The 26,551-nt window shown below is 35.1% G+C and overlaps 1 protein-coding gene across 4 annotated transcripts in view; it reads left to right on the top strand.

Annotated features, from left to right (window-relative positions):
• The window catches only part of SLIT2 (slit guidance ligand 2), a 257,438-nt gene that overhangs the window by 143,081 nt on the left and 87,806 nt on the right, over positions 1-26,551 (top strand). For 3 of the 4 annotated variants that reach the window (XM_026072976.1, XM_026072977.1, XM_026072978.1), the window contains exons 5-8: positions 8,948-9,019; positions 19,275-19,346; positions 23,182-23,253; positions 25,978-26,141. In XM_026072976.1, coding sequence (XP_025928761.1) covers positions 8,948-9,019; positions 19,275-19,346; positions 23,182-23,253; positions 25,978-26,141 — 380 coding nt within the window. Of the gene's footprint in view, positions 1-8,947; positions 9,020-19,274; positions 19,347-23,181; positions 23,254-25,977; positions 26,158-26,551 lie in introns of all 4 variants that reach the window. The other variant, XM_026072979.1, reaches the window with a different exon arrangement.

Genomic DNA, 26,551 nt, shown 5'->3' with positions numbered 1-26,551 from the left:
TTGGAGACATTGCAGAGTAGAATTGATTCTGTTGCCCATAGATTAGCTTTCATGCCAAGACTGCGATTGAAAGTTTTGGGTTATTCCAAATGCAAAATGTGATCCTACTGAGAAGTAAGAAAGCCTGGTACTTATCCTCTGTGCTCTTTTTATGCTGCAGAAATTATAAATCACTAATACTCATAACTTTAAACAAGTCATTATCATGTTATGCTCAATAGGTATTAGGAGTCAGGCTGTTTCTGAAACAAAAACAGATGAGTATTCATTGTCATCATTTAAATTTTTGATGTAGTTCATTAGTTTTTCACTTTCATTGTACCTTTGTTCTATGCTGTATGCATAAATGGCTTGCATCTGTGTTTTAATAAATAAAGGAATAAAAATATCTGCTGTTTAAATAATGCAAGTAATAATATGCCAAGAGCTACAGTGAGAAGCACATTTCTGTTCAATTATAGATTTATCAATTGATAACAGATGTTTTTTAAAAAAAAGCAAGTATTAGGAATGAAAAAAACTTTAGGGATACCAATAGAAATGATATTTAAAAACTAAGAGAGGAAAGTGAGAAGGGAAGTTTAGTCTGAATATTCTTAGCGAGGAGGAAGATTCATTCCTTACAATGAGAGCTGCTGCAACTCAAATCCTTCTGTCCACACTGAAGTGGTGACTGCCCTATGTTGTGCAATATGTCATATTTGATTGGGGATGTTCTAGTACAACATAGCAGAGGGAATAATCCTGCTTTAGCATGGGAATATATTATTTGCCTACTATTTACAGCATCTGAGTCTCTAGGGAGTCAACAGAGCAAACAGAAATGAGTATACAACACAGAGAATCTGCAGTTTTATGATGTAAATTCTTCTCACCTGCTTTGTGCTCCTCAGCATCTTACTGGTTACTGGTTACTACCTCGGTTTCTCCACCTACAAAAGACCTTTCATACAGAYATATGTGAAATTTTATTCCTCGCATCAGAAGCATGTTGGAATGGTGATGTGACCAGTGACAATGATTTACAAAACTAGTGCTAGAATTTATAGTTCAGTATTTTAATCTTGACAATGAGATAAATATGTGCTGTGAGAAATACTGGCCAGTGCTGGTAGAAGTGGACTCGACTCCTTTTTTATCTTTGTTATTAAGAAGAACAGTTTTATTGGATATTTTACTGGAGAACAGAAAACAAAATCATTGAATTGGAGCCTAAATTGTTTATTTCATAATCAAAGAAGAATGTTGCAGCAGTTTTTTTTTTAGGGAAGACTTTAGATTGAATTGTAAGGCATGTATTTGTTAAGCATTTCTTTATTCTGTTTGTATTAATTGATTTGTAGGCATGCCAAAAGCTAGGCCTTGAAGTAAGGACTTGAGAATCCATTTTGTTACAGGAGTATCCTCATAAATAAATTATGCAGTACTGCAACTTGTAATACAGTAACTATAAAAAACAAACATGTCAGTATTGTAACAATTAACTGGACAAGTCTCATTTGAATGATAGGAAAGGTACTTGCTTGTTTGTATGTGGTGATATATTTGCTTAATGAGAGGTAAAAAGGAAAGGGCTGTGTAGGGATGAATACATTCCTGTTGGTTTATTAAGCTTATACTGCAACCTGATATATTTCTGCCATGAAGGAAATTTGAATTCCAAATATGCTTAAATAGGTTCAATTCACCTGAGGTATTAATTTTAGAGGAACTATCTCTCCAGGATACTCTCCCTGTATTTACACAGTAATGTAATAGTTTAATAGCATGTCTATTGTCAAAGATTTTGTATGTTGTTCTGATTTTACTATGTAGTTCTGAAAATAATTTTCATGCTTACATAACTTATCCTACTGCAATGAAACTGGAGATAGCCAAAGTGTGCCTGTATAGCATTCAGAAAAGTTTTTAGATTAAATTGCTAGTCATATTGGAACTTTGCAGTTTAGGAATATAAATTTCCTTGTTGTGTGATGATGAAGGAAGAGTCATAAGCAATAAAAACAATCTGATTAAAGGTTTCCATGATCACGCAAAGCATCCAACATGGAGTAGAAAGACTTGATTTTATTCAGATATAGAAAGTAGAAAACTGTTGGGTGTTTTAGGAGTGAAACCCCTATCAGAGATTCAGCGAAACAGAAAAAAAATACTTTGCCATTTCAGTCTGTCATCTTTGCATCGGATTGCCCACTGCTACTGCAGCTGTTGCAAATAGAGGCTGCTGCCGGTGTTTTCTCCAGGTCGTCAAAGTAAAGGTTTTGGAGGGGGAGGAGTGGTTCTTTTTACCTGAGAGCTCTTCCAAAGGTTAACAGTAATATAAAATTTTCCATCTTTTTCTTAAGATGTGCAAAGACAGAAACTTCTGGCTGTGGCTCCCTTGGGCCGTGCTGTCTCATTGCAGCAGGTTGGATGTTGCCGGTGCCCAGGTTTTCCTGCTGGCGAGCTCTGCGCCTCCCTAGCAAGGCTGTGCGCCTCCTTTTCCCTAACACCAAAACCAGGGGGAGAAGTCAGGGCTCCTGTGAACTTGGGTCTTGCTCCAGAATAGGTTAGAGATCTTCAGTGGGATGCCCCACTGTGGAGACACCTGCTGGAGAAGTGTCCCACGCCAGGCAAGGCCTGAAAGACCAACATTTTAATGAAGTCCAGAATCCATCAAGTATCCTGTGACTAAGCAGGTTTCACGTGCTCTCACTGCAAAGAATTGTGGAATACATAGCAGTGTCTGTCTTTCCCATCCACCTAAATTTCTGTATTTTTAAGGCATGCTCTGGTATGGAGTATGTTGTAGGAACACTGAATAGCACTGAAGAAGAAGTAAATCATAGCAAAAGTAGCTGAAAAGGAGCAGACCATTTGATATTTGGAAATGAATTAAGTATTTAATTTTATATAGTTTATATATCTATTTATAAAATATAAAGGCTACTTGCTCTGCCAAAACATGTATGTATATTTTTTTCACAATCTTTGTGTTCCAAGTGAAAATCCCCACATCCAAATCATATATTTGAATTTCAGTCAAATAACTGCTTATTTCTTTGGATGCCATGTAGTCTTATAATCTGTAGTGGAGTTTGCTGCCCTATATGGGCATATGGAGTTTCATGCAGAATATATGTAGCTAATGTTGCAACTGTTGTTTTCCAGAAGAGGAGGAGTACTACCAGAGGTTTACTCTTTTGTCATATTTTTTTTAATAATAATTAAGGACACTGGTAGTGGAATAACTGCCTTCTGATCTGTTTTTATACATTGACATAAATAAACTGATAAGTATTCAGTACTATTGTTTGACTTGGTATTTCTCCCTTTTCCTTTAAAAATCAGGACACATTACTCATTCCCAATACTCAGTATTTTACAAAGTAGAGAATGGCAGTATAGATTTATGGTATCACTCATCAGACACTGAGGGAGGTTAAACCGTGGAGGAAAATAAAATTACAAGTAATTAAATTTACAAGCAGGTTTGCCATCTTCAAAAGATTTATTGTTTCAGAGTGAACAATGGTTTTAGCCACACAAGAAAACTCCAATACAACCTTAACAGTGTATGATATAGATATTATATGTGGTGCTTCAATTTATTTAATTAAAAATATGGTACTCCTTTTAAGGTTAAATGGGATATTCAACTGGGAACCATACTTGGGGAGTAATAGAATAGCTGCAATGCAGTACTGTCTGCATTTTTTAAGCGCTGAAGCACTCTATCAGGCTCATTAATATCAGGTTATCTGAGGGCTTTATCCTTCGATAAAGGAACAATAACCTATATAAAATTTTCAGTTTTTCTATGAGAATAGATCATATTATATTGGTACAAATTTCAAATATTAGCAGTATTCCATTTTTAAAAATGTTTTCTGATGTACTTTGTCTATCTACTAACTGGTAAATCTGATAAATAAAAATGAACCAGTTTTGTCCTATTTCTTAGGAAAGATTCAGTAGTATTAACTGAAGACATAGAATGAAACTGATAGAGGGGGAGGTTGGAGTGAGAGCTTTGTTGGGTTTTTTTTTCTGGTGATTCTTTCTATTTCATCAATTTATGAAATAGAGAAGTCTATATTATTTCAGGCATAATTTGAAATTAGTCAAGTTCTACTGCACTGTCATTGAAAATACCAGAATGAAATCCTTACTCTTTGGAAATATGTTTAAAGGCTCAGGCATATGTGTTTACCAGTATACATTGCCTGTAAATTGCCTTGGCCTTGTTTGTTTTAAAGGGGAGTTATATTTTACATAAGCGTGATAATTCCATGAGTTGTTTGATCACTTATCTCCCAGAGACTATAATGTTTCTCTGTTTATATTAATTTGAACATTTGGATAGACTATGTTAATCCAAAGATAATTTTGTTCTGGTCCAATATATTTAGTTTCTGATTCAGAAACACATGTCATTTCTGACCTTTTCTTTGAAAATAAAAAATGGATGCAAGTTTTTCAACGAATCAATGCACCTGGGCAAAAATTCAGACATCTTTGAGTATCCTCCTATGTATTTTTTCATATAGAGTAAGGTTGAGCTTGTTTTGGTTTATGGATTTGTTTTTCTTGTTTTGCTTTTGAGAAAATGGTATTGCAGCCAGAATACTACAAGTCAGCAAAATACTTGACGCATACACAGCTCAACCATACTTAAATTTGAAACAAACAAACTGCTGTAAACGGGACAGTGTGGTCACAACCAGAGCAACACCACTGCTCATCTGTATCTTCTCTGAAAAGAGCATCTTTCAAATACTGTAAGCCTAACTAGATACGATCATCCCAGATGCATTTTGTGTAAGAATCTGATATTTAACCCCAGTATTCCTGTTCCAGCTTCTGGTTCAGTGAAATGAGTTTGAGGGAATGTATTTGAATTACTTCATAACTGAGGTCATCTCACACTAAAAGATATTAAAGTTATATACGGCTATTCTGGCCCTGAACACTTGTTTGCTAAGGTACGAAAGAGGAGGTAGGGTGAAGGCTGTATGATTGAAGGTGCTCTGCAAGCCACTGAATGAAATGAATTAAGCCCACAAAGTTGCACTAGGTAATTTCTTAAAGGGTCAATGTCTAAGACACTCCACTTCAGACTTAGTAATTGGAATATATCCTCTCTTGAAACAGCTTAATAGAATTGAGAACAGTTTAGTTGAAAGACTAAGGCCCATAGGACAACTCGAATCCACATAAGCTGGATTTGTCAAATGTCTGGCTATTATGTCATTGTGCTCTCTTTCAAAAAGTCTGTAGGATATCCTTGATTATTTTCACTCTGGCTCTATAGAAATCACTTTTGAATCAATTCTCCTCTTCCACAGATATACTGTCTTTTTATGTAAAGTCTATAATGTTGGGCTACAATGTTTATGGAGAATAGTTTGTTTGAAAGTATCTCAGATTGCTGGTTTCAAATGTGAAGACTGGTTCATGCCTCTTCTTTTAGAAATTCATGTTTGTTCTTGTCAAAGTAGGATATTCATTTGTTTTCTGGCTTAAAATTTTCTTTGCATTAAATCCTCTATCATTTTAGGGGTCTCAAGGGCCATCATAAATAACACTCCATGTACAGACATATTCAAATGCTGCCTCTTTTTGAAATGGGAGAGGGAGTTCACACAGCTATTAGTGCAGGAATAGCAAATAATAACCAGCAGGCTGAAAAGGTTATTTGGGTCTTTCTTTACTGCAGAACATAGGCTGCAAAGTCAAGTCCACGCATAACATAATCCCTTGCAAAATTGTCTGGTTTCATCTACAAAACACGTTTGCCCCATTTCCCCAGAAAGCTACAGTACAACCTGTGCTGCTTGTGACCTTCACTTCTGTGAGCAATCTAAGAATTGCAGTGGTATGAGTTAAAAATCTAAAAAGTCTTAAAAACAAAAAAAAAAAACCCCAAAACACAGCTACTTCTTACTCAGTCCTAAATCTACAGAGTGTGAAACAAAGGTGTAATTTATTCAAGAAGAAAGTCAGGTGTTTGTTTAAGGCCCTCAAGGTTTTTATAAGGAAACCTTATTAGACTGAGCAGATGAGAACTTGAATCAATCAATAAATAATTACTAAAAACTTTTGTACTAAAAGTAGGAATAGATTTTATGTTGAAAATCTTTTTTTTTTAACAAGAGTTAGAATTTTGCAATAAAGAAATGAATTAAAAACTTGCATTTTATTACATATAATTCCAAAAATATTTCACAAATCATCAGATGCATTGCCAAAATTTTTTTCTTGGGAAAAGTATTTTACCGACATTAGTTATCCCTCTGCATTTAGAGGGCTGGTTTAAAAAGTGCCTTGCCCAGCAAATTTGGGAGCCTTTGCAATCAAGTAGTTTACATTTCAAATGTAGTAAAATTAGCAGGGCACACCGTATTTGAGTTTATGTGAATCTGCAGTACATGAAAAAGATGCTGACTATGATGCCCCAGCAGTTAATATACCATGCTTTTAATCATTTTTCTCTCTCATGCATACATGCACACACATACAGTCTCAATGTATTACTTATTGAAACACTTGGCTCAATAACCCCTAGTTTTAAATTCTTGCATGTGTGCTGAGATTTGCAGTTAGTCGAAGAAAAAAAGATTTTGGCCTTCGATAATTTTCATTAGATTTTTTTTAAAATTTACTCATTGCCTTAATTTTTTTCATCCTTCACTTTTTAAAAATTATATGAAATAGTAAATGGTGATACTCTCTTTACTGTCATAAAAAGTGTAATGCACCATTACCTCACGTAGTATATATTTATGAATGTGGCAATGGTTTACATAGTTATATGCATATATCTATATTATAGACTAATTGTTTATCATGATAGAAACCACCACTGCTAACTTACCGCTTTACACAGAATTTTTATATAGATAAAATGTATTTGTCAGTTAAAGAAAAGTGTAAATATAGACATTCACTGTTTATGTTTGTTTGTAATGGATTCTTTTAAGGAAGTAGTCTGTTAAATCATGTTACCGTAACAAATGCTGAATGTTGCTATTTCATTCATTGCCATTGAATTTATTGTCAGAGCAGTGCAGTCATATCCCATTTCAAGATTACTTAGGTGGCTTGAAAATTAAATCACAGCTCATAGATTCTCTTATTTCACATACTGTTAATATTGCTAAATTGGGTCTCATTTTAAATATATATACAAGGAATTGCAGCGCAGTTAGATGCACAAAACATGAAAGATTTAGTAAATAGAATTCCCAAAACCACCAATGAATTGGATAAAACAAAGTTGCTGTCAAGGTATGTAGAATTATTTTCACAAGCAGATTATATCAATGTAAATTTTGCTATGGTTAGCAGTGTGGGTTTTATAAACTTTTCAAACTATTTCTTTAAGTTCATAAATCTGTAAGAGATCTATAGGTCTGATTTCTAATAACTGGAAGTATGAGCTCATGCTAGATTACACTTTAGGGAAAGAATATGTCAAAAGCATGACTGCTTATATATAATCAATGAAATTATTCTTGCTTATTCACTCTGTGTGTTCAGTTATCTGTTTGGTATCTTATTTGTAGGCTTCTTTTGGGGATGTTTCTCCTCAAAGTTGTCTCTAGAAAGGTCATCTAAAAAATGTCTCTAAAAAGCAAGACATTGAGGAAAACTTACTTCTCCCGTTAAGGGTTAGAGTGTATTCGGTGTGCTTTTGTAATGGAGCTCCTGGCTTGGCTTTACCAAAATCAAATCTAGTCAGCCACAACAAAACTGCTCTGTGAACTGAATTAAAGTCCTAGAGCAGACGAAGCCTAGTGTGCGTCTAATTTGTTCCTAATGTTTATTCAGATGCTCAAGTTAGTAATTCCTTATAGAGAGATGTGCCTCTGAAGGCGTCTCCAAAAGGAGATCAGATTTCATAAGTTTTAAGACTACAAGGTAGAAAGGTCCATTTGAAGGCCTTCGGGCATCTTTGAACCATGTGCATGGTGGTACATTTGGTCCAGGAGAGCAAACTATAGACTGAAGCGAAACCTCCAAACTGCCTACAGTGTAGATATATCACCAACCACCTTAATCTGTTGATCTTCTCCTATTGCACTGAATTACTTGTTAATGGGACATAGCATACATTAAGAAGACTGGATTGTACTTTGTGTGTGTGTTTGGGGGGGGTGGTGCTTTTTTTTTTTTTTGCTGTATCTCTTATGTTTCTTTTTTATTTCAGTTTTTTAGAATTTTTTAGATTTTATTGCCATATGGAATTGCTAAGGCCCAAAATATTTCCAAGTTTCAGAAAAGGGGTTGGATATTTATACTGATAGCAGAAAATATTCATTAATAAGTTTATGGTAATAACATTTCTCTTTAGGAAAAGATACAAGTTTCAGATATCCAGGTTAAGCTAGTCATGCAGGGATTTTGGGGGGTGGCGGGGAGGAGCAGTAGATACCTGCTACAAGATGTTCTTTAATACCTTCTTTTAAAATATATCTGAAAAAAAATTCAGGAATGTATTGATCTCAGACATGGTACAGCTTGATATTTATTATTTCTCAACAGAATGCTACTCTTTTTTTTTCTTTCTTTTTTTTCAGTCTTCCTTGCATAAAACTGAACATACTTTGAATCAAAAATTTGATGTCATGGGTTTGTAATTGGTTAAAAATTAAAACCAATTAATTCAAAATTAAATCAGTCTAAACTTCATTGTTAAATTATGCAATGCTGCTACTTTTCGTTTGCCATATATATTGTAATTTTGTAAAGGAACTACTTAGTGCAACACAGATCAACTAATTTGAATATTATTGTTTCTTCTTTTTCTTTGATTAAAAATCAATTAAGGTTGTAAAATGTGCTTTGTCAGAAGCACTGACTGAGCTGTAATGGCTGAAATTATTTTTACATGTTTTTTTTTGTTATACATGGAAAGAAATGTATATGACAAATTTTAATCTTTATTTAATCTTTCTTTTCTTAGTGATCTTAGTGAAAATCAGATTCAAGCAATACCAAGGAAGGCTTTCCGAGGAGCAGTAGACATAAAAAATCTGTAAGTATTTTCCTTTTTTTTGATATATGTTCTGATGGTAATGCTTTGTCAATACAGTATTCTTCTGTTGTATCAGGTATCTTTTACCTAAGCGCTTATATAGCTGCTTAAGGAATCTCTGCATAAAAGCAAATGCTTATCATTTGTTCTGACAAAATACTTTAGCATATCCTGAGCATCCTAAATTTGCCCTATATGAAATCCAAAACACTGAAATGGAATTGAATACAACTATTTGCTTATAGTAACCTGAGTTCAGTATTTGAATTTCAGGCTACTTTCAACATTCCATTGTTTCTTGTGGGAAAATTCATTCTGCCTCAGGTCTAAGAGCTTGCCTTTTGTTTGTACACGTAAAAGAAAGAAAGATTGAGTTTTGCTAGAATATATTTTTGTACTTGTGTGATTACTTTTCTTGCACAGTTTTATTTTGTAGTAAAGTAAATCTTTTCTACAAGATTGATACTTATTTTTCTAGAGATGATGACCTTGAAGTTCATGGGCAAATTTTGAATTCTGTGGCTTCTAAATGTGGAAAAATGTCAGCAATGACTTTCAGACTTTCTGTTCAGAGTGGGTCAGTTTATTGTAGTGAAAGAGCTGAATGATCTGAAGCCTGGGAGGAACTTGTATAGCAGGAAATGTAAGGTCATGCACATGAAAGCTATAATGAGTCTAAAGCTGGAGACTCATCAGTTACGAACAACCAACAGAGAGAGTAGGCATATACTAGTTGGCTCCTGAAAGACTATGAAGGTGCCACTGTGATGCAGCTGTGAAAAAAACACAATTGCTTTAAGATACATAAATAAAAATAGGGAACTATTAGTTCATTATTTGAGGTTTTCATTTAATTTCTATCAAAATACTTTTTATTATTTGAGACTGCCAGTGTTTAAGAAAGATGAACTTTCTAGAGGAACTAACTTTAAAATGGGGTTCTACATGCTTATGAAAAGAACTACATGGTTTTGTATCCATAATAGCAGGAAACTAGACAGGATATCCGTTTCATTTCTTTGTTCCTATGATGGATTGCATTTGATTATACTCTAGTAGCACTGCTCACAGATTGGTTAGGAAGGCATTTTTCAAAGACCTACCTAAGAACACCAATATTCAAAGAATACCAAAGAGTATTGCCTCCTCTTGCTGCAATACTTGGAAATGTGGTTTTTTGTTTGCTTGTTTAAGTGTGTTTGTGACACTTTTTTCCCTGCAATAAAGCCCTATTGTATCACAGTGGAAAAACTATTATGTTCAAATCTATTCTGTTCAAAAACATGCAAGCACTTCTCAAGGTAGCTTTGTTGCTTTGTTTAATTGATGTTTTATGAATTTCTTCTCAGAATTGGTCCCATAATTAGTCACAGTCTAAAAGAGGTCTGGCTACAAGCAGAAGCCTCTATTTTTTTACTTGATCTTTTATCAAGTCTGAAGATTGATATAGCTTCAGAAAGAGACTTCTGTAGTCAAAATAAAAGCAACATCAAGAATTTTCTAATGGCAGGGCAGTATTTTAGAATGCAATTAGCATACTTATGTATTGCAAGTTAGCCTCCACTTGCTGACTGGAGCTATGCTTTAGCTAAGATCATATTTATATCTTAGTGTATATTTTCAAGGCTCCTGAATTATGCTTAAAATTTGTATAAAACAGCAGGTCTGCCCTTTAAAGCCTTTCTCTTTTGGGAGTTTATTCAAACAAAACTAGCAAAAAGGTCATAGCATTGCTGCAAAGTCCAAATCTTATCTGTGGCATACAGTTTATTGTAATAGCATGAATACAATAGATATCTCCTTTATTGGTGATCCCAAAAAAAAAAATGTACTGAAATCTTTATGATCCCACTACAGTTGAAAGTAATAAGAAATACATTTTTCTGTCTAGTAAATGCTGTCTGCATTCCTGGTCATCTAGGAAGAACACCCTATTTCTTGTGAGCTGTAGATTTAAGTATCAGAATGACAAGCGAGTACTAGCGGTGAGTCAGATGGGATTGTAGCACAGCATTTATGTAACTAGATCATGTATTCACAACCTGAACAGCATTTGTATCTATCCAGAAGCTTAGGCAAGAGGAACCAAATATTTGTATATACTCACTGAAAGTTGTCATGAACAGAATTTAATATTTGTTCTTATTTCATCATTTTTTCTGTAATTGCCTAATAGTTGACCATAATGTTAAAGATGTTAACCAGACTTCTGGAAGAGATAGGTGAAGGCACAAAGAGTAAAGTAAACCTGTAGTAGAACACTTGCTTAATTGAAATTTGCTTTGTCTAACACCATCAATTACATTAATTGCAATGTGTATTACAGAGACCTTTTCCTAAATCCAAGAAAGGATAACCATCATAATAGCACTAGTATCCTGTTTCAAAGGAAGTTAACAAATTTGTAAAAGTTGGACTGATTACATATTTTGTTTATTTTGCTGAATGCAGACTCACCATTCTGCCACTCCATCTAAATATATCACCAGCTGAATCATGATTTGGAATGTTTCGGAAAGGTTTTACGGTAGTCAAAGGATATTCTTCCAGTCATCGCAAAACAAAAGGAATTATGTGTTAATTCAGATTATCTAAAGGAAATTGCTTCCTTGAAGGTTGATGATACTACCAGGATTATGATTTCGTGCTAATATCTTAGCTCTAGACTCCTCTTGATGTTTCTGAGAAGAAGCTGTTCAGTTTCCATGGATATATTCTGTAGAAGATAAAAGAACCAAAATTGGCAGGACATTATGAAAAATAACAACCTGGGCAACCTGCTCCAGTGTTTGACCACCCTCATAGAAAAAAAAAAAAAAAGAAAATATGGATTCAAATTCCAATTCTAATTGGAATTTCCCATTTCACAACTTGTGTCTGCTGCTACTTGTCCTGTCACTGAGGAGAGTCTGGCTCTGCCTGTGCCCTCCCATTAGGTAGCTGGAGGCAGCGCTAGGATCCTCCCTTCTGCTTAAGGCTAGACAGATCTAGTTCCTGCAGCCTGGCCCTGCTTGTCACTGGCTCCCGTCCCCCAGTGTCTTGGTGGCCTCCGCTGGGCTCGCCTTAGCATCTCAGTGCCCTGCTTGTGCTGGGAAGGCTGACACTGGACGTCCAGCTCCAGATGTCATCCCGCAAGTGCCAAATAAGAGAGGGAGAGTCATTTCCCTCAGCTTCCTGGTTGCACTCTTGCCAGTAGAGCCTACCAGGATGCTAATGAATCAAAATCTTTTAAAAAGGTGCCAAAAAATGAGGGGAAGTTTAGTCTGTACTATTTTCTTGAACTAGAAACCCACTATCCAGTGTTTTGGCAATTCAGGTGTAGGTTAAAAAAAAAAAAGTCTTGACTTTCCCTTGCAAGGGAAATGACTTTGAAGAATAATCTACTTTTAATATTACTGCTGAAGTGAGACTTGGCAGAATTTAGGGTTTAAATCCTAAAACTGAAATTCAAAAAATTATTTCCAACTTGGTTTTTGATCTGGGAGAAGGAGGTGCACAAAGAAGGTTCTTCAGAGAATGCAATGGCACCCACTGTTTTGGGCCTTTTTTTAAATAGATATCATTTACCATATAAATTGTAAATTAAAGACAGATTTTTAATCATCATGTTAATGATGATTTTCAAAAACCTCCTTGGTGATACAGTACTCATACTGGATGTGCAAATTACTGGTTTAAACTCTCCCCAACCTTGAGAATTTTAATCTTGTGTTTGATAAGGTAAGAAAATGCTTTAGTTGCCAGGGTTATAAGTCCAGATCAGTTGCTTCTTGAATCTGGTTACTAGGAAGGAAAAAAAAAACCACTGGGCCTAAGAAGCAAGCAAATGTGAAACACCACTGTAAGCATAATAATTAGGGTACTTGTCGTAGGATTTGAGAGGTGCATTTTGATCCCTGCTCTGATGATTTTGGTAAAATTATATTATAACATTTCCATATAAAATATACAAAATTTCCTAAGGTCAGATTCAAACTTTCTCTTCTGCTGTCTAATCAATATTTAGCAGAGGATGGAACAGAACACACAACATCATGGTAGAATTGTGATTCTTAATATACACTATATCAGTTGGTACCAAAAATATTAGGGAACAATATTATGGTGTCTCCTGCAAATATACTGCACCATGCTTTGCTTGTCGCAGTCTCACCTCACTTTGTACTGCCATATTGTATGGCACCTTTGCGCCCATCCCGCTCCATTTTTTCCCCACCAACTGTGGGACAGTGGGATTAAGCTTTAATGTTATTATGATATTGGTGTTGCTATGATGCCCTTTTCACGCTTATTGTAAAAGAGTTAAAACTTACATTGTCACTAAAGGCATAAATGAATTTTCTGTTAATCTCGGCTTGCTAGGATTGGGATTTTCTGGAAGTTCAGCTTTATTCCCAGTCAAAGGCTAACAAATCCTGCTGAAGAATATTCTAGTTACTGGTGTCTTCTCAGATCATGCACAAAACTCCACTGCCGCTGGAAGTCTGCTATCTGTTCCTCTGTGCAAGTGCTGAGCCAAATGCATTGCTTGTCTAGGACATGATTTAATAATTTAGAATTCACATATTTCTCACCCTTATTCTGAGTCTCAGTCTCAGTTCAGCTGCTAGTCTGTTCAGCCACCTGCATTTCAGGTATATATCAAGATTTTTCACAAGGTGTTAGTATATTCAATGTTTCTTTAAGATTTTTAAGTCCAAAATAGTTCCGTATGTGAAATGAAGGAAGTACACTTTTGTAGTGACTCCTAAAACTCTACACCCAAAGAGATCTGTGACCATGTGGCATTTAGGAAATCATTTGTTTTTTTCTGACTGTTTAAATAAAAGACCATTTCAATGCTGGGGCTAGGTACTGCTACTGAAGTTGTTTTGATTACAGGCTACCTTCCTAAACTTTGGCCTGCTGAGAAAAGTTTCATTTCTGTCAGAGCTATGGACATGCTTATGAAATATTAAAGTCATTAATGTTTTAAAACCAAGCGAAACACTTTGCTTTGAAGACGGATTTCAAATCAGAATTCTCTGGATGTGAATTGAGGGGTTTCTTGCAAGTTTTGCTTTTGGCAGTTTAGTCACTGAGCCTAAAAATAGGCAAAGTATAAACATCTATCTAAATGTTAGGATAATAAAGTCCAGGCAGCTGTGTGCAATGGGGTTTCATCTGATAAAGCAAGTGCTGATTCTTACGCAAAATTTTTCGTGGTATCTGAATATACTGTAATGAAAAGTGAATCCTGTGCTTTTTACTGGGAAAAGTACTGAATTTTGTTGCGGTTTGTGTAGTGTCTCACAGTAACCCTGTGAGAATGAATACAAGGTAAACTCAGGTATAAGATTCTTTTGAACTGAGTTGATAAACTCCATTGTAGGAAGACTTGGATTCAATTTCATCTTTATATTTTATTTGGCTACATCAAGTACAGAGAATAATGAAAATCCTCTTTGAGGATTTGATTGTTAAAGGAAGTAAGTTGATGCTTCTGGTCAATGTTTAAGTCACACATGCAAAAGTTATTTGAACTCTCAGAAGTCTTTAGGCACTAATATATCTGTGTTACTTTGGAAAGTGAGACTGCCTTTGCACCGCTAAAGAGGGTGACATAATCATATTGAGGAGACTTGCAAGATTAATTGATATCTGGAGTAACTACTTAGAAGAAATGGTTCTATAGATTTTAAAATTAATATTTAAATAAACCACTCTAGCAGAACTTTAGGGGGATTCATATTTAATATGATTTCCATACTACAATAGGAATAAATATATTTGCTCCACACATTTATAGTTGTCTTGATGCTGTTTGTCATCTAGTTGGCTAAACTGCATTGTTTCTGTGAAGTCTTACTGATGTCACAGTATCTTTGCACTGCATAATTTATAGATTGTTCTTTCTGTGTTCTTGCCTCCTTTTCATGGCATTCTCCTGTTCTCCTGTCTCACTTTGACTTTTTTTTTCCGTTTTTTTCATTTCAGTAGTTATGGTTTTAGCTAAATGGAGTGTTAGATAATTTGGAGGGGATGGAGCTATTGAATTATAGTATGTATGTCTTAGAATATTTTTAGTTCTTGCATTTTAGTTTTGGAGTAAAAGAAAAAGATTATTCATATGTATTAGGTGTCAATGTGTCATAATCATATGTGTCAGTATTTTGTATATTAGAAAAATTAATTATGTATTCATTGGAAGTGTTTTACAGGAAACATTTAGAAAAGGACACAATGAACTACATTAGCAAAATAAATTGTGCAAGCAGGGAAAAGCACTTGACTTTCAAATGAAAGAATAATAGTAATAAATGGTAATAGACACAAGAAACGAGCATATTCAAACAAGTTTGATAAAAAGAATAAATTCTTTTGTGATTTTGTTACATCTTTCTCAGTTAATGCCTCTGAAATTACTGATTCCTCTTGAAATTGAAATTCAGAGGGGAGTTAAGAAATAGGAAAACATAATTCAGTTCTGTTATAAAACATATAAGGAGAGGTTTTAAAAAAATGGTTGCTTCCAAAAATGCTATTGCAGGGATAAGTACTGTGTACTCTGTTCTTTTCCCAAGGAAAGATTAGTGATATGAAGTACAAAATACAATGTGCTGAAACCAGAAGGTTTTTCCAAATGTTTTTCTAGTCAGGAAACCACAGCAGGGATCTAGAAAGGCTTTTGACTTTTTCTGATGACTTCTTAATCAGTGTTTATCATTAAGTCAATACACTAGCAGAATGTAATCATTTCTGAACAAAAGAGAAGATGTTAAAGCTGCATGGTGCCTCTCTTACATTACACAGCAAAATGTACTCAAGCCCTGAAGGACAAGAGAATAAAGTAGACAGATTCACTGAAATTGTTTTAACTTTGACGTCAGCCTCTATGAACGAGTAAAGAAGGTTTTCTCTGTCAGTCAGGTACAATTTTTTTTCTGTATGAGGATAGTAGTCTTCAAATGTATGCAACATCTCCTGTTAAGATATTAAATACTCTTCTTTTGGGATAACAAGTTTTGAGGGTTTTTTTATTGTTAACTGGTGCACAGCATATGCTAGAAGGGAGGAAAATAGAAGTCACCGACATGTTTCTTTAGTGTAAGATGTATCAGCAAAACTAATAAATAAGCAATATTTTAAAAGAGACATTTTCTTATTAGTTGAAAGCCCTTTGCTATCCATTACATTTTAAACAGCGGTAGTTAGAAAGTATATGAAATACCCAAGTAATACTGCAGATATAGATGCAAAAACTTAATTAATTCTCTGAGTATGACAGCTGCTGTTGGGAGTTTTATGATCTTTATGGGAACCATGCAGCCCAGGGTAATCTGCTGCAGCAGGGCGGGAGGAGCAGAAAACACAGGGACTTTCCAAAGGGAGGATGAGATCCTACCCAGAGAAGACACAACATGGAGATGAGGGAAGAAGACCGTGAGGAGAGACTGGGGAGAGGGGAGGGATAAGGATGGGCCAGAGTTGCAGGTCCGTGTCTGATCAACTTCCTATCTTGGGGCTTTTTAATCATTTGGGAAGATTAAAAGAAATTCTCAGGGGAAAAAAAAGCCTTTTAAGATGGAGTTGGGATTACTGTTCAGTAACTTAGTGGTAAGAAAAGCTTTACTGTAGTATTGTAGTTTTTTTTGTGTGTATTTTAGAAAGTCAGTCTGCTAAAAATAAATGATAAAACATAAGTGAAAATTGGAGAAGTAAGTATTATTTTTGCTCTGGTACTCTTGTTTATGCCCTAAGACTTAACACTCACACAACCTGATGTCAGGAACCAGTCTTATGCAAAAAATTCAGGCTGCTTCAGTACCTCCTTTATAGGAACATTATACATGATATTGATGATATCATACTGGTTGTGAAATTTTGTCTAACTGCTTGTTTAAATTGGATATGTAGTGGATACCTTTACCATAACACAAATACCATAAATCCCTATTCAAACGAGGCATGTTGTCTTCAAAGTTATATACATTTCACTACTTAAAAAATACATATTTTTGCCAATTGTCCTTGATAGGATTCTGATCTTTTTATGTCCTGGTCATAACAGATGGCAAATCATCTAAAACATGCAGAAGATAGTACCCTTCAGAGATAATGATTTATAAAATTAGGATATTTTTTTCCTCCCCACCCCTATGCTTCCTTCCCCCCAAACCCAATCCAACTAATTAGCTCAGTGCAAACAGGATAACTATATTTTAAACTGTCTGTTAAGATAAGATTTAAATGAAAACAACTCACCCTTCACTAAGATAGTGATGGTGGTGATTCATTGAAGGAAGAAGTCCAAAAGTTTTCCAGTGCACCATAACTGCTGCCAGTCTAGTGGAAGAAATCTGCCTTTCAGTTCATGTGGGACAAGATTTGCTCAAGTGCTTTCTCTACTGTTAAAAGATTTTCCTTCGTGTATAATATGGATGATTTAGAAGAAGCTGTGTCAGCACTGATTTATACATTGACAGCTAAGGATAATAAGATACGGGCAAACATACAACTCACCCTTTTACAGATTAACCTGCAGACTGCATTAGGCAAATTTGATGGCATTAAAAGATTTTTCCAATTTGTCTGGAAACAATTTCTCTTTTGTATTGTGTCAAGGGTAACATTTCATGCCACTGTACTAATTCAAATAGCTTTGATAAATTGTTCAGGAGATTAGAGAATTGCTCTGTGTATATATTTTACCTCTTTAAAATAAAAAGGCTATTAACTTAATTGTTAAGTGAAATTAATTAGTAAAAATGGAAGGAGCCTGAGAAAGTGGGCTTAAATATTCCAACACTGCAGCACTGGTGCTGTAACATTGCACCAAAATGATTAAAGATCATATTCAGGAAATTACAGTTTGCATTTAGCTTTTAGTACACAGAAACACAGACACTGTTATAGTTATCATAATATTGTGTTCCTGTGTAGCAGTAATTCAGATGAAAAATATGGATGAAACAAGAAGAACTTTATAAAAGTTGGTACGTTATACTCAACAGTGGGTGTGATGATTTATTGATACTGGAAAAGGCTATCATAGATTCACAAGAACAAAAATGCTTTGGTAAAAGCCTCATTAGCCCTCAAAGCTAATATATAATTGGAGAGAGAAAGGGCAGAGTTCATTCATATTTTGTTCATTTTCTTAGTCTTGTTCACATGCCTTTTACATACTATCATTACATATTATCTATTACTGACAAGTTACCAGCTTGGAGAAGATCTCCTGGTTGTTTAAAGTGAGGCTGTATTATCTTTGTTTTGCAAGATAAGTTGCACCCCAAAACATCTGAAGTGTGACGCAGTATTTATAGAAAAAGTCTATTATCAGCAGAGAAATTTGGATTTTGTATTTGGGTGGTTGTTAATTTCAGTAGAGGTTTTTGTTTTAATTGTGCAGTATGTACTGTATATTAGTACATGTTTTGAATTGAAAAAGTAATAATATTCTTCAGAGAAATAAATGAAATTTTTCATAACTTAATACTTTAAGATTAATAATGTATGGGATGGATTGCTGAGTTTTATTTCCAGAATTCGAGTGCTCCATTCCAACATCCTATCTGCATATAATTGCAGAGAACACAAAACCACGCAGAAAATCACATACTGGAGGTTGCAGCAGAACTACTAGTTTCATTTCAAACAGAATTAACGGGTATAACTAACCATGTTTGTAAATACCTTGGGCACTGTTATTTCTACATTTAGAAATATTCTGGAAGGAAATGGTGCTGCTTCCCCCCMGCCCCCCCCCCCCACTGCGCACACACGCGCGCGGACCCCTAAAAGTGGTCTCCCGCTCGCTCCTGCCAGGGACAGTGGCATTAACATGCAGCTGGGCTGCTCTGATAAATGGATTCTGTTAGGTCACTGAGGGGATGCATGTGACATTAAGTGATTTACCGTCCTTTACCTTAATGAAATTGTTTCAGCAAGATGACGCTGAGAGCTTTTAATGGATAGCTTTTCTTGATGTGATGAAATTGCATTCCTTTGGCATTTAATATAAGGTGCAGTTATTATTTACTGGAGCTTTCCCAGAGCTGCTGTTTTGCACAGACAGTTCAGAACAAAAAGAGATTTCTGTGGCAGCATCCAGGCCAGAATGGTGTGTGACGGTCTTAAGCATCTGAGCGTATCTGCGAGAGCGTTGCAGTCAGTCTGGCCTAGCTATAGAGACCCTTCAGGAGGCTTTCTTTGCTCATAGCGCTGCCAGCGCTCCTCTCTTTTACAAATACCTTCCTAATCTGTTTAACAGGCAACTGGATTACAACCAGATCAGCTGTATTGAAGATGGGGCATTTAGGGCTCTGCGCGACCTGGAAGTGCTGTAAGTATTCCTCATATCTCTTACTTTTAGCAAGAGCTCAGTATCTGGGGAGTACTAATGTAAAAGCTTATCTGCGAGCTGCAGCCTGGTGTCAGAATGGTCTAGTGAAGAGATGTCTTAAAATAATCCACTGCCATGTGCTATAAAATGGTAAAAATATGTGGAGAGACACAGGTATTCCTTTACTCAGCAAGAAAACCATTGCACACAATTTTTTTTTTTTTAAAGGGTAGATGGTAGAAACTGTAAGAAAAGAATGTATTTTCTTTTAAAAGGGGGGGAGGAAGCAATGAGTATTTTTGTGAATTATGTATCATTGTTGAAGTGCTGAACATTTTCAGTATTGCCTTTGTAGTATAGTCAGACATAAATTTGATCCTTCAGTCTTAAGGAGCAATATACTAAATGTGTTTGACATTCAAGAGGCACTTTTTTTAGCTAACACTACGATTGTGTGTTCAGATGTTTAGCCTGTCCATGTTAAATGTGTTTTTAATATTTTCATTGTTAGGTATATGCATATATATTTATTATGCATATATATTTATTATATCATATTTATGTCATTGGTTAGAGGTCTGTATTGTAATATTCTTTTGTATTCTTTTCTTCCTCACTGTCTCAAAGTTGCAGGCAGTGAGGTTAAAGGTAACAAAATTATCATCAGTGACCCCTGACCTGAAAATAGTTACTGTAATGAGCAAAGTGGCTCAGTTAAGAATTTGAGACGCAGCTCCCATTCCTGAAATATTTTCTCTGTCAGTCACAATGTCACGTTCTTTCTGTGCTTTTTTCGGTAAGGGAAGTGAAAGACTTGGCTGTGTGTATCCATGAGCATTGAATGTTACTTTGATTCACACTTGGTAAATCACACCTTGAGAGGTGGGAGGAAGCTTTTCTTCCCTTTTTTTTTTTTTTTTGAGTTACTGAAGAAAAAAAGCTTTTCCGATAATAATGTCTGTGTGCAAGGACATAAGAATATGTGAGCTATTAAGGAGAACAGTTTTTTTTATTAAGCAATAGTTGGTCTTATTTACGAGTGAATGGATCTGACAGCTGAATTTGAATTATTTTTTTCATTGTAATCGCAGAAGTAGCAAGCAAAGTGTTAACTTTTTGGTATAAACCATGTAAAAATGTACTGTAGATTCAATATTAAGTCTAATGGTTACGTTTATGAAGAGCTGTTTATCTGTCAGTAGACCTAATGTTCTGTGAGACTTTTATCTTTGGAACTCAACGTATATGACAGAATAACTTTTCCAGTGATGGCTTAATCTGGTTATCATGTTTTTAATACAAGCTTCCTTTACAGGCACAAGTATTAAATGTGTATTTCAAAAAAATCAAGTGTCTTTTGCAGTTTTTAATGCCTGCAATTTTTAGCTCTAAAAAGCTCGTCCTTGCCAGTCGAAGTCCGTGGTAAAAATTTCACATTGTCTTCAATGAATACAAAAAGAATAAAAAAGCTTTGTAAAAATAATAGTATGCTGAAAAGTTGGTAGTTAGAATTTTGTGTGTGAATATACCTATTAGCGTTATTCAGATATGTAACTGGATGTTCATTGTCTTGAATGTTATATGATAAGCAATGATATAGAGGAAAATACATTTAAAAAATTTGGGATAGATATTTTGAACAATATGGAAAAATATGCATCTAAAGAAGCTTCTTTTCAAATATATATTAAAGAATGAAAGATATGTAGATCAGACCATAATTTATATGCTCTGAATAGTTTATAAAACTGCATATTTTTTTCATTTAGACTTACTCTATCTAAGCATGGAAAGTGTACCTTACTTCAAAATATAAGAATATTATAAACCTTTCCAATCACTGGCAAAGTTACTTAGCCTGCAGTCACAATTTGAAGTATTTACCAGAGTAACAGGTCATATATTGGGGAAATCCTTGCAGAATCTTAGAGGCTGTTAGTATTAAAGATATAAAAATCAACCTGAAATCTGGACAATTTTGAGAGATAAAAATAATTGCAGACACAATCCTCCCTACTTGTGAATTCTCTAGCAGTTTTCTGTAAAATCTAATTTTTTCCCGTTTCTCTTTCTCTTTTTTTAAGAGAAAACCAGCTATACTGGGGAAATAGCAACTATGGGAAAATATATAGTGCTGCCATATTAAAAAAATAAAAGCTTCTGAAATTTTCAAAAAAATGTCTTTCAATTATCACACTCTTTGCAATAGTATGTAGCGGTTCTAGGTTAAAGAATTGCTTGCTTTTGTTGATTACAAATCTGTACTCCAAACAAGTGTTTTGGTCATCATATAGAAATAGTCATGGTTTAATCAGCTATATATCCCTTATTACTACTTCTGATGGTTTTCGGTGCTCTCACAAAAATAAATTAATAAATTATGCATACACAATAGGAATACGGGCAAAATGAGGGAAGATACAAAGAGTAAGTCAAACATCAAACACCTGCAACTGAAAATTAAAATATTTGTAGATATCCTTTTTTTAAATAGCTAAGAGCTATGGAAATATGTACTGATTTCTCTTCCCTTCATTGAAAAGATATGATTTTAAAACCTCTTTAAGAAGTCATGCAGGAAGAGCTATGGGCCCTGTTGCTTTCCGTTTGGACTTTGTAAGAGAATCCTACAAAGATCTGCTGACTGTCATTTATTCGCTAAGGCACCTTTTGTGGTTTTATCCACTCAGCCATTTTTATTGCTTCATTTTTATTCTGTTTTTAAAGAAGGCATGATTCCACCCATCTTTTTTTTTTTTTCCTTTTGATTATTCTCCTCTTTTTTATGTATGCCCTGAGAGCATACAAGAAGATGGCATATGCACAATGAAGAAAACATTTAGGACTTGGAAGGAGTAAGCATACAAAGGTAAAATGCAGCACACTGCACCAGTAATTAACTGCTTGGTTAATGTGGAGGTATAAAGTCTGATTCTATTCAGGGTGCTGTGAATTTACCTTTTTGTGTTTCAGGATCACAGAGTACTTTAAGATTCATTCACAGATAAAAATTCAAAGATTTATTGAGCACAAATTTCACTTTTTGTTTTAAAAATGAAGTAAAACACTTTCTTCTTCAAAAGAGACAAAGGTTTGCTCAGTAGGAATTATTATTTATTATTTATTAGTGTTATGTGCTTAAACCCTAGAGAACATTCTCTATCCTGTTCTCATGAGTAATCTCTAAGTCAAAACTGTAAATTATATCACTCGTTTCCTTGTTCTCAAGTCAAGCTTGTTTGCATTTTATATGCAGCCTAAAGATAATAATTAACTGTAGGATCGTTCGTAAAGTTTCATGATCTTTACAAATATCATTTGCTGTGTATGATAGCCAACAATGTATTGACTTAGTTTTGTTCCTACTTCCTATCTGAGGTTCTAGGTACATTGTCTAACATTTAAGTTAATACTTTGCCAAAGTGTTGAGATTCCTGACTCCTTCCATTGTATAGAAGAAGGACTGCTATCGTTCATGCAGCTCTGTGTCATCTATAGCAGTTCTGTTCATCAGGATGACATTCTTAGCCTTAATTCCATAGATGTTCTTCACCTCTGTGGAAACTCTCTGTGGCTGCTCTAGTGGTTCCTTGTGAATCATAGATCACTGGGGACTCAAATTACACAGCATTATTAATGGCACGGTCAAACCATAATGCTTTAACAGAGATTGAATTTGGAGCCAAAGTAGATCTCAAAGCATGGGCTTTTTCCTTATATCCATCCTAAAAAGCAGTCCACTGTGTTCTTCATTAGCTGTTTTTTTTTAAAAAAACATAGTAAACATGACATAAATAACTATAGCTTGTTAATATGCTTCTTCTTGATTTCACAGCACTCTCAACAATAACAACATCACTCGACTATCCGTGGCAAGTTTCAATCATATGCCCAAACTCAGAACTTTGTAAGTAGTCCCACTGAAACTAGCTGTCACTGTCATCAGTTCAGTGTGTTCATCATACCGTTTTTTCTCTGCCAAGTTTTGTCAGTGGTCTCTAAATATGTATATAGGCAGGGAAGGAAAAAGCTTGGTTAAAAAAAGTATTGAGGCCAGTGTCGTGTGGTTGTGAAGTCTCTGTATGTGTGTATGGCAGATAATTCTGAAACATAAAACCTTTCAAAAAAAGCTGTGACCCTAAAGCTAATATGCAGGGCTCAGGAGATGAAGAAGCAGTTGCATCCTTTTCCATCCAGTTTTCAGGTTGTGGGATGGCAAGGTCTACAGAAATGTTTTCATGGCCTTTTCCCAACTCGGGTTTCCATACAGCTACATTCATTCTGACAAAAAAGATGGGGTAGAGGGGTGGGGTGGGGGGGCGGGGAGGTTTCTCCTTTGTATGTTAGAGCTGCATAGAGAAAAAAATTGATGTTTTTTGAAAGTCAAAAATTTGTTTTACTTTGAGCTATTGAATGGGTCACGTTTCATTTAGGAACATGGAAGAATCTTTGATTGGCTGTCAGATGTGATAAATGGGAAATCTTTATGCTTTTATTACTGTACTGCTAGCAGACCTAATTAAACTAAACTGGCTCACCAACATTCTTTGTAACATAAAATTATAGCATCATCCAGTAGTGCTATTATAATTAAGGTTGTGTCAGCATTTACAATAAGGTCCCCATTTTTAGAGGTTATGACTTTCACAGACGTACTGTTCAGGCTACTAAAACAAACAGCGAAAAGTGTGTGTATGCAAGTGATACAATTTGGGATTATTTTGTTTTCTTTCTTTTGTATGTTTATGTGGGACTAAGAATGAGGGTATATTGTGTTAACTAACACAGCCAGATTGTTTCAAGGTTTAGTCCTGAGATTCTGTTTCAAATAGGATTTCCAGTGGAGTGGGAATCAAAAAGAATGGGATGTTTCTATCAAAGTTCAAGAGTAGCTCTTATTGTTAAAGAACTAACTATAGAAAGAAGCCTTTTACATATGGGGGGGTTACACAGCTATTCTGAAAGCAGTAAGGTTATTCACCTCAGTTAACATAATGTTCTTAACTGAAGAAATTTCACACAGATGAGTAGTTCTGTTGATTTCATAACAGTATGGTAACTATTCTTGCCTGAACAAATACAGTATTTTTTAAATTGTGTTGGCTATTGGCTTTTGGTGGCCTCATTTATATTTTAAGAATAGAATTTCATTCCATTCTTTCGGGTCTGAGACCAGAAAACATAAGTCTGTTCTTCTTTCAAACCTTCAAATACAGTTTATATTTTGAACAATAAATTGTAGTGAATCATGTAGCAAGTTTTGTTATCATTTATATTTTTGTGGGTTATTTTTTGAAAAATTATTTTAGAAACAAAAGAAAATGGACTGTAACATGACTGTATGGCTGTACAGGGCTGTAACATCCCATTTGCAGTCAGAATATGCTTGTATAACTGTATTGATTTCAGTGGTATTAGTTCTGATTTGCAATGGTGTTCTTGCCTACAGCTGGACACAGATTGTACTGAATGAGTGTGCTGTTTTGTGAGCTATATTTGAAAAGCACCCACACAAGAATCAGTAGAGGAAAATACATTGCCTATAACATTAATTTCTAGTGATTTTTTTTTAAGGATGAAATAGTTAAAATCTCTTTTTTATATTGGTTTGTTACACATTTCATGTTGCTTTGCAGATTTTTTATGCATTAAGTAGACTTCTTGTCTAAAGTCTGATTTTCTTGTACTTCCTTTCGAGTTATTTAGTTAGGATTGAGCATATCAGCTAAAAAGGACCACAATGACATTACTCTGTTGTGGATGATTCTGAGTAAGGATTTGATTTATAGCTGTGGATGTCCTTTTCTATAGCTTGAGAAAATATAAGAGCCAGAGAAAAGTAATTTACCTAATTTAGTGAATACATTTGTCTCATATTTTGTCAATGGCAAAGTGCTTTTTGCCACTTGGCGAGGAGCCATGGTTTTGTGTTGGTCACTGCCAACAGAGAGGCGACTTGCTTAATTCCATTGCTTGCTGCCATTTGGTCTTTTAATTTCAAGCATTGCTTAGAACGTAGGTCCTTAGGAGCCAAAAGCAGCTAATCTCCCTTTCTATGATTATACAAATCAGCAAAGGGATGTGAAAGAAGGTGTTTTATATTGAGTTATTACAGTGTCTTGTTCAGCAGAAAATGAATATGACCTGTTAAAGGGATTTTCCAGGCTGTTTCTATAGAGATTAATAATGGCCAGACTTACAGATATGTCTAATTGGAAACCAAATCTTTTATTAACTTTTTTTTCTGACCGTATATTATCACCGTAGGACAATTTACTTTTGACATTTTTGTCTTATTCACTGCTTGTAGAGATCTGGACTAAAGAATTCCACAGCAGCTTTCAAGCTCTCATATATTTACTTCTTTCTTTAGGCAAGAGAAAAGAAACTATAGATAAGTTATTTTATTAGTTAGCCTTTATTTCTTTAATGAATTAGACCACTGCTTCTACAGCTTTGTATATTAGCATTTAACTCTCAAACTTTCAATGAAAGATGTGAAAAATCGATTCCTCATCAACAACTTTTTATGAGTAAATCTTCATAGTTGGTTGCTCAAGGGCACGGGTTTGGTCGATTCTGTGCTTGTTCTTCCTAATTTAAGTGCATTGACGTGTTTCTTCCCATTCAGCCGACTTCACTCCAACAACCTCTACTGCGATTGCCACTTGGCCTGGCTCTCGGACTGGCTGCGGCAGCGGCCCCGCGTGGGCCTCTACACCCAGTGCATGGGCCCGTCCCACCTCCGTGGACACAACGTCGCTGAGGTTCAGAAACGGGAATTTGTCTGCAGCGGTAAGGGAAACAAGCCGTCTCACTGAGTCCTGGCTGAAAACACCCGTAGCAGCAGTCCAGCACGCATTGCTAGTGCGCGGTGCTACGCAGTCTCACTAGGCTCCTAGCTTTCTTGTAATTGAGGTGCTAATTTTTAGTAAAAAAGAAACTAATCTCTTTTTTATCAGCGTTTGTCTTGTGTGGGGGGGTGCTTCTGTTCTTAGAAATTTTGTGTAAGTGATTCATTCACACAGAATACATAGCCCCCTATGGATACAATTATGGGGGAGGGATATGGAAAATGAAATAAAAGGTGCACTGGTTGAGACCACAACCTTTTGTAATAAGAAGGTCTGCCTTTTTAACTTTGCAGGCTGTTGGGGTTTTTTTTGTTGTTTTGTTTTGTTTTTCTGCAGTTTAAATAATGTTCT

The sequence above is a fragment of the Apteryx rowi genome, unplaced genomic scaffold (assembly GCF_003343035.1).
Source record: "Apteryx rowi isolate R43461 unplaced genomic scaffold, aptRow1 scaffold_355, whole genome shotgun sequence".
Taxonomy (NCBI): domain Eukaryota; kingdom Metazoa; phylum Chordata; class Aves; order Apterygiformes; family Apterygidae; genus Apteryx; species Apteryx rowi.
This window is presented reverse-complemented; position numbering and strand designations above follow the sequence as displayed.